Genomic DNA, 14,508 nt, shown 5'->3' on the forward strand with positions numbered 1-14,508 from the left:
TCTGAGCACTATGGTGTAAACATTATGTTGCTGCAATGCTTTTTATTCCTTCACAGATGAGCTGAGGCTGAGATGTTGAAATATGTCTTTCCCAATTCAGGGGTCAAAACATGGTCGAAGGTCTTTTGTGTGGTTTTTTTAACAAAGTCATTGTAGTGGAGTTCACATTTTTTGTTTTAGAACTTTCTCGTACAAATTCATGCTTTAGTCATCTAAAAAACCCAGAATAAAGCTATGGATATAAATCCAGGATTAACCATTCTCACCCAAGTGGCCTTTTTTTTTTCCTTTGAACTGTTTAGATAGAAAGAACTTAAGGCACTTCAGAAGTTCAGCACCATGATCCAGGTTTAATTGACTCAAAGTGAAATTCATCAAACTTTGCTTGAAATCAGTCCATGTCAAAAAGTGACAAATCCCTTAATTTTTATTTCACTTTTAGAGTTGTTTAAACTGAAAATCAATCTTGAAATATCCAGGAATTTGTATTAATTTGCTTTTTTTTTTTTTTTGAATTCTTGGACTAGGGGGCAACTGAACCATCTAGAATGAATATTATGCGTGTAAGCATAGTTTTTTTTTTTTTATTTTTTTATTTTTACTTTTTATGTAAAATATAAAGAACTGAAATGTGTACAGCAGAGAAAAATGAGCCAAAAACTTTGGATGGATTCAAAGTTCCAGCCTTTCACACAACTGAATTATAATTGTTTTATCCCAATTTTCGGCTAACCCATCACCAACTACATGAATTGTAGATATTGAACAGATAAAGAAGGGTTCTTGCCAATTTTGTTTCCATGTCTGTCAATCCATCATTTACAAGACATAAGAGAAAATTGGTGTTGATGAAGTGTCTATTCATTACTGTTTTCTTCCAATATTTTTTCTATGGCTTTAATTAAACCTAATGCTAATGAAAGCAACAGTACGTAGAAATTAAGAAATATATGAATGGCTCACTTCTAGCAGTTGACTTATTATATATTGGCCGTGACAGAATTCCAGTGCTTGATTTTTTCTCCTTTTTTTCCCCAAAAAATGCCAAGCATTAACATTTCTCTCCCGAGATTCTTATAAATTGCTTTCATTGATGTTTGTATTAGTCATTGATTTGTGAACCAAATGAGCTTCATTCGATTGATGATTGATGGGGTAATGATGCAACTCCACTTGCCAATTTTTTGATTACGTGAAACCATCATGCAATTCCACTCGATCTAAATCCAAGAAAAAAACAACACAGCGGAAAATGAAAGATGGGTAATTTCAACAAGATAATAACAAGAAAGCTAAAATTTTCACACTGTAATATGAAAACCACGCTCTTTTCGATGTATCCTCTTCATTACAGATGAGTATACAATGCAGAAGCACAAGGGAATGCCCAGCAACACCGATGTGGTTCAACACAAAAGAATTCCATCTGAAAGAAGAATCCTGTCTATCACTCAAGGATGCCTCAATATCATCAGATGAACACAAAAGTTTGAAGTAGAAGAGACCTGCCCTTCATATTTTATCATAATACTCAAAATACAAAGATCAGCAATAACAAGGTGCACCAAGCATCATCATGGCAAGGCAAGATCAAGATCAACATTTCAATGTAAAATCGGACTGATTAAAGATGATTCATCGTTGGCCAACAAGGCAAAAAAAAAAAAAAAAACTTTTAGTCAATAGCTGATGCTGCTATCCATCTTTTAGATTGTATCTTCATGAAAGTCAGTACTGTGTCTTTATACCAGAACGCCTAATCTATACGGAAAAAATCATTTTGAGGCTTCAGTGTCTCAATCACGATATGAGGGTATACAACCAAGCCAGCCAAAAACAGTGTGAACTGCAAAAATACAAAATAATAATTAGACAGTTTCCACAGGTGAAATCAGTCAAGTGAAAAATGTGATACGTACCAAAAGAGGAAGGGTCAAGTAACCCCATATAGGCCACAGAGCAAAACAGAGCCCGTATGAAAAATGTTGGCAAAACATGAAAAGAAATTTGTACATATGCCACCCAACAAATCTATCCAGAAATAACACAATTGTTTTTCTTACAAGCAAAAGGAGATAAGTCCAAGCAAGGTAAGAAATGGCAAAGTTGTAATGCTTAACAACTCCCACTTTTCGTCAAACCTCCTTACGCTCCATGCTAACATGCTTGTATAAAAGAACATGGCAACATTCAATCCCATCCTACCAAGCCAAGGTATAAAGGCATTCTGCACAGAAATTAAATGACATAAGATGGGAGATATATAAGTTGAATTGCAGCCATGAATATATGCACAGTACTGTTGAGCAACTACAAACCAAATATGAAAAAAATAATCATCAAGGCAAACTGCAAATGCAGCAAATGTTTCAACTCATAACTAGCAGAATTATTGGGACCAGTCAATAGTTAAGCCAGCCTGTTGATGAATGAATAATGAAAACAATCATGTAATCACAAAATTTACCAAAAACATAATTAAATTCTGATTGTCTGCTACATTACAGATAGTTTATCCATTGTATGTTAGATAAATTGGAAATACACTCAAATCAGTTAGGTTTGATTCACAGCCACAGGAGATAGCTAGATAAATGTAAAGAGCATGGAACAAGCCTTGGGGAAACCGGAATCTCATCACTTCTACAATTTTACATAAAAAGTCTCAGCTAAAAAGAAAGAGGAAAAGAATAACTATTCCAATTCAAAGGGGACAAAGATGCTATCAATAGTTTTTCCAATGGTAATGATATGATTGAAGGAGTCAGAAGAAGAAAAAGTGAATTGCATTTCTTGCAAAAGTTCAACAATTTAAGATTCCAGTTCTGAACAAGCCCATCACTCCATTTTGTTAAGAAGTGATCACTGATCATTGTGGCACTTTCTTGATAGTACAACTGGATGAGACTTGAGCCATAATTTTTTTATGGAACTTGACAGAACCCAGGACAATTGTGTTTTAAATGGAAAGTTCTCACAAAGCTCCTAGTTACTTTATAGGACGAAACTTCACATGTCTAGCAATAAGTTCAACATGTCCTTCTGGCAGACATAATGTCAAAGCCATGTAAAGGAACTTAAAATGCAAGATCCTGCATGATTATAATATTCCTACATTTGGATCTCTCTGATCTCAAAAGTCAAAAAGTTATCTATATCATGATCTATATTCTGGTTCTGTTCCATAATAGATTGTACAGAATGAAATGTGCAGCACAGCTTACACGGTGATACTAGTAAAATTCGACTTAGCAGAACATGAGAAATAGCTAGATAAGACGTATTTGCCTTTAGTTTGTCTAGTTTTATATCCATTATGATGTCCCAGGTTAGAAGAAGTGCCTCATCACATGAGAGGAATGCACATGTGTCACGGACCTAAAGAAAAGTCCTGAATCCCACATCGAACATAATAGGAAGGTTACTGGGGTATATAAAGGTTCACACCATCTCTGCCTTGTGAGACACCTTTTGTAGGACAAAACTGTGAGGCCAGGGGGTCAGAGTGGACAATATCTCACAAGAGTGTGAACCGTGGCAGGAAAGCTGATCTGGGACGTCGGAAGGGTGAATGCCCGGGTCCCGGAGCCGCGCGGGTTCGGAGCTTAAGTCTCGACCCGTGACACATGGATTATTATAAATAGAAAAACATAGAACATGAGATGTTTCTATATCATCAATTCATCATACAATTATCAACTGAAAGTCTTCATCCTGAAGACATTGTACATGTAAGAGTGCTGACATATACAATAAAGTCTTAATCATGACAAAATAGATAAAAAAAAAATGAAGCAAACATTGCTCATGTACAGTAAAGTACTCAATAAGCAAATAATTCGTTTCTTCCATTCTTTTGTAAACAATATGCTAGTTCACAAAGAGCTTGATTTTATAATGTGGGTGTGCACACACGCATGCATAAAAACATACACATAGTTGAATGCTCACATACACAAAGTAAAGAAGAGACAGAAGATTAGATATTACAAGTTTCCTGATGGCCATAAAATATTCACATCAATCGGTTTTTACCCTGTAATATTTAAAAGAAAAATTGTCCAAAAAGGTAAAGCTTGTCAAAATAAACTTCTTCCACACATTGAAATATCACAAAAATTTTATATATTATCTCTATCAACAACAGAGCAGCCTCCATTATTGAGCTGGTGCTGCCTGTTACATAAATTCCATGCTAAAATTGATACGAGCAGATCTTCAGCACAAAAACAATCATTCAACAAGCCAAAAGCTTAACTACTAAAGCAGAGTTAAGAACAAAGCGCAAAGCAGCACTTAAAATATATACTTGGAGCTCTGGAACAGCAATGTAGTTCAACTTTTAGGTCCACCAAGTTAGTGGTTCAAGCACTTCTCCCATTTCAGCTACAATTTCAAATGACTACAAAACACTTTGACTTTTGAACCAATTAAACCAGCATTTACAACAAATCTGAGGGGCCCTTTGGAATTGTTGTTTTTACTTTTAACTAGTTTCTCCAATTGTGGTTACAACTTTAATTAGCTCCATGCACTTTGACATCGAAGCAACCAAAGCAAACATAATAATGAACCTTGTCAAGGGCCATAATCAGTTTTCAGATACCGTTGTTATATAGAATATGATATTAGCAATTATTCAATAGACAAACAACATAATTCAAGCATCATAAGCACTTAACTAACAACAAAATTCTCATAAATCATACATAAGATGCAAAATACGAGTATTCTAAACCCCACTAAGTTAAAATTTCCATCCAATTAGTTACTTTCTGATTCGCTCATCGTGCCACAATAGACATATCAAATTGGAGTGCCTATCACCAAAGTAGATAATGAACAATGCTGAACCAACCCAAAGCACATTCTCCAGAATCTCAGTCCAACTCCTAGTTCTCGGAGTTGCTGATGACAAAGGTTGCAACCTTGAGCAAGCATATCATCCTCAAGGTCCTCATTGCCTGATGCATATCCTTGACTATGCCTTTGCCTCATATATCCACCAGCAACAGGTGTACCACCAGACACGTTTTACCCTCTCACACAAGATTAACCCCCAAAAGGAAAAATCAATGTTTTCAAGAACTAAAACCCCCTCACTTCCTGGAATGGAATTTCCATAAATAATCTAGTAAGATGTGTACTTTCTACTGTGAAACCCTACTCCAATGTCAAAATCACAATCTTTTTTGAATCAAAACTCAAAGGAATATAATTGAAAATAAATGAAAAATTATTCAAGAAACCCAGACAGCAATTTTCAATTTTTATCATCTAATAAAACTCAGTAAACAATCTATAAAAAATGAATAATGAGAGTTTCACTACAAACCCATCAACAAGCCCCACAAAATATCCAAAACCCAGATTCACCTTCTCCTCGATACTCACATAATTGTTTCCCTTGGCTCTAGTCATCAATACTGCAAGAAAAAATGGTGTACTAATAAACATTCAAAGAGGATAGTTCACTCTTTTGATATTTTCAATTCTGCGCTAGAAAATAGTACGTTAAAACATGTGTCGTTTTATAGGTGACGACTAGTATCTCTCTTAAGTACAGAACTAAAAGACTGAAGTCATGGAGTGATTCGTTCCTTGTCTTAAAAGAAAAACTGTGTTTTTTCTTTTTTTTTGGGAATCAGAAGGTAACTAATTGGATGGAAATTTTAACTAATTCCTTGTCTTAAAGGAAAAGCTGTGTTTTACCTTGATGGAAATTATTTTTTTATTTTTTATAATAATAAATCATAACGTTGTGATTAAGGTCAAATGAAGTCAACGATGATAATTCGTATTTGATTACGTGGTGAGGGGTGATTGGTGGGGAATGTTGAATGTCAAGGTTTTGTTTCTTTTGGCTTTGACTCTGCAGCAAGGAAGACAGGAAAGGTCTTTCTTTTTGTGTTTTAGTTTAGCAGGCTTGAAAAGCAAGATTGGTAGGGAAGCTTGGCCACAACTTCATTAAAAATATATGATTATCTTTCAATTCCAGCTGCCTAATTAAAGGGAATTTTGCCTTTCCAGACTGAGCTGGAATGGGTGAGAATTGGATAAGAATAAGATTTAATTAATCAAAACTTGCATTGTATTAAGAATTTGGGTTTTTTTTTTTTTAAGTGTATGAAACTTGCAGGTTCGATTTCTGATATCGAACACTCTATCAATACACTATGATTTGTTGGTAAAAAATTAATTTTTTTCTCCAAAATTCTTGTCAAAGGTAGAAAGAAAATTGAAAATGAGAAAAAATAGCTCTGTATGGTTCTTTTTTAACTGTTTATACCATTAATTCAGGATAAAACTTGCATTTTTATTCTTATGAAGAAAATTATTTGTACATGAAGTAAAATTTAATCCTTAGGAATGAAGGATATCAGTTAAATAAACAAACCTGAAATCTGGAATGATTTTCGTATAACAGAAATTTGAAGTTAGGAGCACTTTCCAGAGAGGCTGCTTGAACATGAAAGCACCTTCTGATAATTTTGATGCACTTCTAGCCAACTCCTCTTTGTCTGTTGTTTGAAATGAAAGTGACCTTTTTTTTTTCTTTGCTTGGTGAACAGCAAACGAAATGAAAGTGACCTAACCTGGAACCTCGTCGGGCTTCTTTGTAGGAACCTGTCTGCTTAAATCAGTTCTAAGCTGTAACCTCAAAGCCTCTAATAAATTAATTAAGCTAAAGTACTTCATTCCAATTGCTCGCTAGAAAAGATCAAACATCACTTAGTGATAAAAAAAGAGTTGTGAAATTTAAAATTTGCTAATGCAATTATTTTTAAAAAATAATATATAATAAATTTGAAGTTTAAATTTTTTATTTATAATTTATTTTTTCATTTTTAGATTGCAATTAAAGGTGTTCATTATATCTGTTTGATTAATTTCGAAACAAATAATCAAAAATCAAATTAACCAAATTATATTATTTTATTTTTGTTAATCAAATAAAATATGTTAATTTAAAAAATTAATCTATCAAATTTAATTCAACTAATTTAATTAATTTTTTTGATTAATTGAACATTAAATATATTTCAATTAAATTAAAATTTTAATTTTACCAATCAAAATTAATTAAATAACAAATCAATTAATAAAATTAAATAAATTTTATCGATTAATTTGATTAAAATCAAAATTTGAACACTCAAACCTACGACCTCCTTTGTACTAATAAGAAAGAAAATGCGGGAGCTAAGACTGTTTGGAGGAAAACCGGAGTCGAACAAATCCACTGAAGATGATTGAAAAGGATATTGATGATTTTGATCACCATCAACAACTGCCCATTTACAACAATCTATGCAATTAGTCGAATTCGAGTCATCTATTAGTAAAGGGTACCAAAGATCGAAATTACTTGCCTAATCATTCCAGAAGTAATATTACATGTGATGTTGATTTGATTATGAAAACCAGTTGAATGCGAAGAAATGTTAAAGAAACTTACGCAGGCTCAATGGTTTCCACCTCCACCGCACAAGCTAACCAAGTCCATCAACGTTGTGTATAATACATCCAACGATAAATGCCCCAAAAACTTTCGATACTCAGATGCACCGTCATACATGTCCATTTGAAGTTTCCAATCCTCTGCAAATCCATCTTCCATCACTAACCACCAAGAGATGCATCCTTGAATGTCTTCGGGGTCCACATGTGCCACCAGGCTAACCGTATCCCCCTGTTCTAGCTCAAAAGTCAAGCACAGAAAATCACGATTTGTTTTTATTCCCACCATAAGAGCTTCCTCGTGAAGCCAACGAATTACTTGGCTTGCAACCTGTAACCGGAGTCAAGGACATGTCAATTACAAGGAAGGACTATATCAGCAGAATATCTAGACGTGCACATACATCCATTTTCTAATCACACCTCCAGAGGAATGAGTAAACATGATGAAATAACAGCATATAGTCTAAACCCACCAAAAATAACAAGTTAAATAGAAAAATTCACAGTTAATTCATGGTTATGCAACAACAACATATTTTGTTGTCAATATCTAAAAGTTGTATTTGGTAGGCAAGAAAACTTAGGCTAGTGGTAGAAAGTGGAAGATGAAAATAATTTTTCTATCGCTTGGTAGAAGAGAAAACTGAGAAAACAGCAAATATGAGAAATAGGAACATATTTCTCACACTAAGAAAAGAAGTAGCATCTTTTACTTTGACATTTCATTTTCTCCTCATGCTTCATTATCAGCCCCCGCTTCCCCTTTAAGCAGAGGCACCTCATCCACGTTATAGTCTAATCACTTCAATCTAAGTAAACACTCTCAGGGTAACCACATGATAGGTGCTTACACAACAAAGTAGGATGAGGAATTTACAGTATCCTGGTCAACTTTCTAAGCATAAATTATTACGTCAATCAAGTATTACTAATGATTCATTTCAGGCTCTCAGCATGGGGAAGAGTAATGATTTACACTTTAGAAAACAGAGTTGAGTACATTCAGACATTTGCCAAATGATAGTAGTATAAGCTACTACAAATAACTGAGTGGCAAACATTTTCATCTTCTTATTCAAAATTTAGGTTGTTAGTCAGCCTATTACGTTAATTTTGTATCAGATATCAAATTAGATGTGGATCATGTCAGCATTAATAGTCAATTTAAACCTTCATAAACAGTGTTCCCAGAATAAAACTTAGTGATGTCATTCCAAGAAATCAACAATAGAAACCTACCTGCTGCAGTATTATAACAGGAAGATCAGCTAAGTCACAATCATATTTGTTTACAGAACATATGTCCTCAGAACTTCTTTTGAACAGGCCGACAACGTTAGGAGCACCTTCCCCTTCAACATTGATGCGGTCATCATTCACCACCACCTTGGTGCGAAATTGTGATTTTATAGCATCCTTCACGTTCTGGAAGTCTGATTTTGGGGATTGGGACTCTACATGAAGAATGGACTGAGGAACTTTCATAAAGATTGTCCAGGAAGATGTCCGAGAATGCCAAGTGGGATGGGTCATCAAATGGAGATATGGAACCCTGCAAACCTGCAGATATCATGGAAAATTAAGCTATGAAATAAGAAGAATAAAATCTAAAGAAATCTTGTGCATAATCCATGTCAAATGATTAATGAGAAAAATACCACATTCTCCAGCTCCATAAGAACTCTGTTTGAAAAGATTCTATGAGCCAGAGACAGACAGAAATGACCAAGAAGACCACATCCATCCTTTCCTGATTGACCAGATACTCTGGTACCAGATAAATTTGGTCTATCCTTTGCTTTTACAAATGCATGTTCATGAACAATTTGCTGCAGATAAATTTCACAACTAATACGATTAGGGAAGCCCCATTTGTTCTTAGGTGTATCATGTTTTCCTTCACCTAATTTGATATCATCAAATGAATTTAAAGGTACAATTGCAGGTTCTAAATTCTGGGCATTGACAGTGTCAACAGACTGATCATCACCCATAGATGGCACAAGTGATATGAACAGAGAGGTTCCTTGACCTATGCTTAATTGTAGATAATTTTCTCGTATTCCAGTTACATTAACTCCGACAGATTGGTTGAATGCTTCACGATTAACCATCTCAAACACCTGCACCAGAGAAAGATAATAATAAACAAATGAAAGCATATTAACGTCATAAAAAGACTAAGAGAAAGCAAAACCTACCTGATCATCAAAGATTGATTGATGAACTTCACGAAGGAGCGAATGTGTTTCTTTGACACACTCATCATCATTCATTGATTCTTTCTCCATATCCCTTGTGGGGTGCTCAACTGAGCCATGGGTCCTGATCTTACTCGATTCTTTTGGGGTATCAGCAGAATGCACACCAACAAAACCAAAATGAATAAAGCGGCATGAATTTGGAGGTAAGTTGATAGCCAGCATTCCAGCTGAATGATGTTCAACACGAATGGTAGATAGAAAAGATGCGCGAGACATTGCTGTCGAATCATATAATGAATTATCAAAAAGATCAATAGTGAAGCCATCATTGCTAGAAGCTGGAGCTGCCACTCGTTGTCTTTTAACTTTCCAATTTTGCTGCAATCTATTCGCATGTTAGAAAATAAGAGAGATGGAGTATGTAAAAGAACTAGGCTTGCACAATACCAATTGTACAATGTGCTTATAGAGCAATAAGTCAAGAAGATGAAAAATAATAGCAACAAAATTTCAAAAGAAATATTCTTTTAAATGAATGGAGAGGGATACCTGATTAGAGCACCATAAAATCTTGCTTCCCTAGCAATCTGCTGTTCTAAAGCTTTGGCAGACTGTTTGAAGTATTTACCCAGATGCTGCAATATAGAAGTAAAATTCAATAGGAAATTCACAAAATTATTCCTAATACCAAGTCAAATAGTCAACAGGCATATTTTCAATGGCAATGGTATATACTACTCAAACTTAGATTGTACAGAGTGTTGAGAGCTTCACTTCTATTCCCAGAAGAAAAAGAAGAAGAATACCCGGTAACATTGTAGCTTGGTTGCAGCAGATACAGCAAGATCAGACAGGACCTCATTAGGCAATGCCTTTGGCCTGGTCATGCCAGCCACTGTTACAGCATCATTAGCTTCCACCTTTCAGAAAAAGCATAAACATTATATTCAAATGACTTCTCATTTACCATTCAAAGAAGCAGCACAATCCACTTTTGAACTTACTAATCAAGGAAAAAGGAAACGTAACAAGATAAAGTAGAAAATCGAAAACTTCATATATAGCTTTTGAACTCAGTAACTGGGGAGAAATGTTTTCTCTGACTCTGTTACCTTCAGAACTCATTCATTCAGGCATAAAAACAATGATGTGGCAATACAGGACACCAAATTTCAATTGTTAATATTCAGTTTCTTTACTTGAGAAGAAAGAACAAAAAACCAGAAACAATAAGAAAGTGAACCAAGGTCAAACAATGCCATTAAAATTCAATCAAGTGAAATTTATATATTCATACACAATATACACCAAATTTTTACTAACTTTTAATCAAATTATAATTTTATTTTTGATAATTTAAAGAAACGTGAGTAGTAAAAGCAACAACGAAACGACACCTAAGTAAAACAACAATAGCTAGCGAACTTACAGTGTTGATAAGGTCGATGATGACGGAGAGCTCCTGGTGAGCCAATTGGAGATTCTCAACCATGCTCTGCCACTGCCACGTGGCGCCAGCATCTTTGGAGCTCTTCTTCTGCTTCTTCTTCCTCTCCCTTTCTTCGTCGTCCTCCACCGCCCACGCGAAATCTATCCGCCGTATCAGCGACACTCGCTTCTCGTCGTAGCTCGACTCGCTATATAGCACGAAATTCAAAAAGAATTTTTTTAAAAAAAGACATTAGCACGTATCAGTAACGACATGAAGAAGGAACTTGATCAGGAAGAGAAAGCTTACGGAGGGTATCGTTCGAGGCCGTTTTCTTCGATGGCGTCGAGTCGTTTAACGGGAAGCTTATCCAAGGAGATTTCTAGGTTGCCGTCCATGTTTTCTTTTTGCCGGAAAATCTGATGGAGAATTTTTTAATCGAGCCCTAGGAGTAGAAGAAAATGTGTTGGTTTCCAGTGTTTCCGAGATTTAAAAACGAAAAGTCTATTTTGCCCATGGGATATTTGGATGGATAGGGCATTTTGTTTAAGTCAGAGAATAGAAGATAAGGCCCAGTAAGATCCTTTGTTTGCTTCGTGTTTCTAACCCATATCCAATTATCCAAGGTTGAAAAGTTTATATTTTAGTAAAGGTTGTATATCGGTTCCGAAAGTAGTGGGTTTGATTTAATTTTTTTTATATTATATAATATTATAAATTTTTAAATTTTGATTTAAATTTGAATTAATCTTTTAGATAGTTTGATCTAAATCAAATCAAACTTTGTTGGTTCGGTTTGATTTGATTTATTGATTTTTAAATTTTAAATATTTTATTATTTTAATATAAAATTAAATATATTTAAATAAATTTTAATATAAAATTATTACTTTTATTTTATAAAAATTTTAAAAAATATATAAAAATTAATAAAAATATATAATTCAGTTTAATCTTTTTTATTTTTTAAAATTTGATCCAAATTTAATATATATTTAATATCTAAACTTAATTTAAATAAAATAAAATAAATCCAAACCAAATCAAATTCATAATTTTAAGTTTTTTCTTTTTTTTTTCTCACTCTTATATTTTAGAAACGCTAAACATAATTTAGTTTCCACTTTTGTTGTTAAAATCTAAGATCTATAAGAATGTTATGCCTAAATGATCACGTCTGTAACTATATTAGCAGCTTAAACATATGTGATTATCTATATAAAAACAAAATGAAATCAAATATTTTATTTATTTATTTATTTATCACCCAATTCTCTCTAATTATTTATTTCTCTCCTTTTTTTCCTTTATTCTTAAGTAATTTGAGTGTAGGAGTGCCATTTTAAGATATTATTTTCGATACTCCTTGATTTTCTTTTGATGACAAATCACACTTTCTCAACCTCCACGACGCTTGGTTCTGAATACAATTGTTTCTCAACAGCTACTTGAAATTGAGTTCCGTTCACCACTCATGAATTTAAAAAAAAAGAAAAAGGCTTTTTGATCCGAGTGGAGTCCAAGTCTGAAAAAGGAGTTCGACAACTTTCAAGTAAGGAAAACCATTGATATACGGCTCTGCCATTGTGAGTTATCGCCTATCGGCCTCGTTTTGAACATTGACTTTCGGACCAATAAACATATCACAATTTTTTTTTTGTTTTACTGGAGCTGAACAATGAGACGCCTGATCATAACTTGTCTAGTTATGGCCTGTAGCAGGAAGCAAAGTATTGCACATTCAGTGATGCAAACAAGCTGAAATGACAGTGATTTGGCGTTTGATTTAGCACAGGGGTTTTAGAGGGCAACTCTGATAAGTCCACAAAGATCGGCGTTTGTTTGATATAGACACGAATTTTATTTGAATTTATTAATGTTTTAAATCTTATTTATTAATATTAAATTATTAATAATAAAAAAAATATTGATAAAAAATATTAATATTAGTTTAACATTAAAAGAAATACAAAAAAAGAAAATTAATTAAAAAAAGATAAACAAAAACGATTGGCATACGACGTCGTCACCCAATCCCATAAGACCAATCACCTTAATCCCATTAGACTAGTCATACTTGTGACCTAACTAGACCAGCCACCTTTTCACCAGAGCCCTACAGCCATCCTACAGACACATACAGCCACCCTCCACACTCTTTAGACCACCCATTATCTCGAACATATATCCTACCTTATAAAAAAGGTCAGACCCTCAAACACCTTGCTCTTGAATAGATCTTCAGACACTCAAAAACACCCCACGAAATTCTTTACCAATCACCCTCGATCTCACCCGATATCTATTTTCCTTTTAATCAGACAACCCAAAAACATAAACACAAACAAAAAATCCACAAAAAAAAATAACAAACACAGTCCTTGCCAAATCAACAAGGAACCTAACACCAAAAAGGGTACCAGTAAAAAAGATATATCAATTTTAGCTCTGAAAAAAAAAAAAAGATAAAAATTTTAAGCCCCGATCTAAGTTGAACGATGCTGTTTTAGGCGAAAAAAAGGTCAGATCTAAGAAAAGTGCATTGAAAGGAGCTTCTAGAAGTTTTTTGGTGATTTTCGACCACTGACGACGACCGTCGATGGTGACTCAGGCGGCGGCTAAAGCGACGGTCCAACGCAGGATGCCGAAAAAGATTGGGAGCTCTCCTAGAAGCTCTGATTTTTTTTTGCAAGAGGGTTTGAAATAAGTTAAAAAATTTGGTTTTATATAGAAAGTTAAAGCCCAAAACGATGTCGTTTTAGGTAAGAAGGATTTGTGCGTCAACCTGGATCCAACCCGAGATCCGCGCAATCCGACCCGTTGACCCATTCCTTCAACAGCTGTTGATCGGTCCAATTGAATCGGTTCGAATTGGATCAAATTGTAGACTGATCCCTTGAACCGCTGATTGAATTGCCTAACCGATCAAACCGATCTAGACCAGTGTTGATCGAACCGTTGATTGATCCGATTCAGGTATTTTTTTTACTTTATTTTATTTTTTATTTTTTTATTTTTTTTGTATTACTATTTTTGTTATTTTATGTTTTATTTTTTTATTTATGTATGATAAATTTTAAAATTTGTTGGAATAATTATTTGATTATTTTTAATAATAAATAAATAAAAGAGAATAATAACTAAAAAAATACTAAAAATGCTTAAATAATAATAATAATCTAAAAAATAAATAATAATTGAATATTATTTATTTTTTATTATTTTCCTTGCATAGATGTTGGAAGGAATAAAAACATACCCTAAAACATAATTTCGTCTAGATGTTGAGAAATTATTATAAAAAAAATTAAAATTAAAAAGTATAAAAAAATAAATAATAAATTAATAATATTATTAATAATAAATTTTCGTTAAAAAGTTCTTTTTTAAATAGTTTTTTTTAAACTATAA

At 33.6% G+C, this 14,508-nt stretch overlaps 1 protein-coding gene and 1 pseudogene across 6 annotated transcripts; both read right to left on the minus strand.

Moving 5' to 3' along the window:
• Window positions 1-1,314: 1,314 nt before the first annotated feature.
• On the minus strand, window positions 1,315-5,421 carry LOC111300838 (uncharacterized; annotated as a pseudogene). Its single transcript, XR_016330125.1, has 5 exons — window positions 5,336-5,421; window positions 4,773-5,035; window positions 2,064-2,227; window positions 1,920-1,971; window positions 1,315-1,846 (listed from the first exon to the last, which is right to left on the minus strand). The product of XR_016330125.1 is annotated as an uncharacterized LOC111300838 (transcript).
• On the minus strand, window positions 2,086-11,610 carry LOC111299052 (RNA polymerase II transcription mediator). Of its 5 annotated transcripts, none has more exons than XR_016329664.1 (10): window positions 11,407-11,610; window positions 11,098-11,305; window positions 10,475-10,588; window positions 10,218-10,303; window positions 9,666-10,053; window positions 9,123-9,587; window positions 8,704-9,024; window positions 7,460-7,792; window positions 6,398-6,627; window positions 5,000-5,426 (listed from the first exon to the last, which is right to left on the minus strand). XR_016329664.1 is itself a non-coding variant. In XM_022893975.2 (9 exons), exons 1-8 carry the CDS (start codon window positions 11,493-11,495, stop codon window positions 7,466-7,468), a joined length of 1,998 nt encoding a protein of 665 aa, XP_022749710.2. In that variant the 5' UTR covers window positions 11,496-11,610; the 3' UTR covers window positions 2,086-2,227; window positions 7,460-7,465. The 5 variants fall into 5 exon arrangements, 3 of the variants coding, with proteins under 3 accessions (XP_022749710.2, XP_022749709.2, XP_022749704.2); XR_016329665.1 differs by having other exon boundaries at window positions 6,398-6,631; XM_022893975.2 differs by lacking the exons at window positions 5,000-5,426; window positions 6,398-6,627 and adding an exon at window positions 2,086-2,227.
• Between the last annotated feature and the right edge of the window lie 2,898 nt (window positions 11,611-14,508).

This window comes from Durio zibethinus, chromosome 18 (genome assembly GCF_047325235.1).
Source record: "Durio zibethinus cultivar Kanyao isolate XHJ-2024 chromosome 18, ASM4732523v1, whole genome shotgun sequence".
NCBI lineage: Eukaryota > Viridiplantae > Streptophyta > Magnoliopsida > Malvales > Malvaceae > Durio > Durio zibethinus.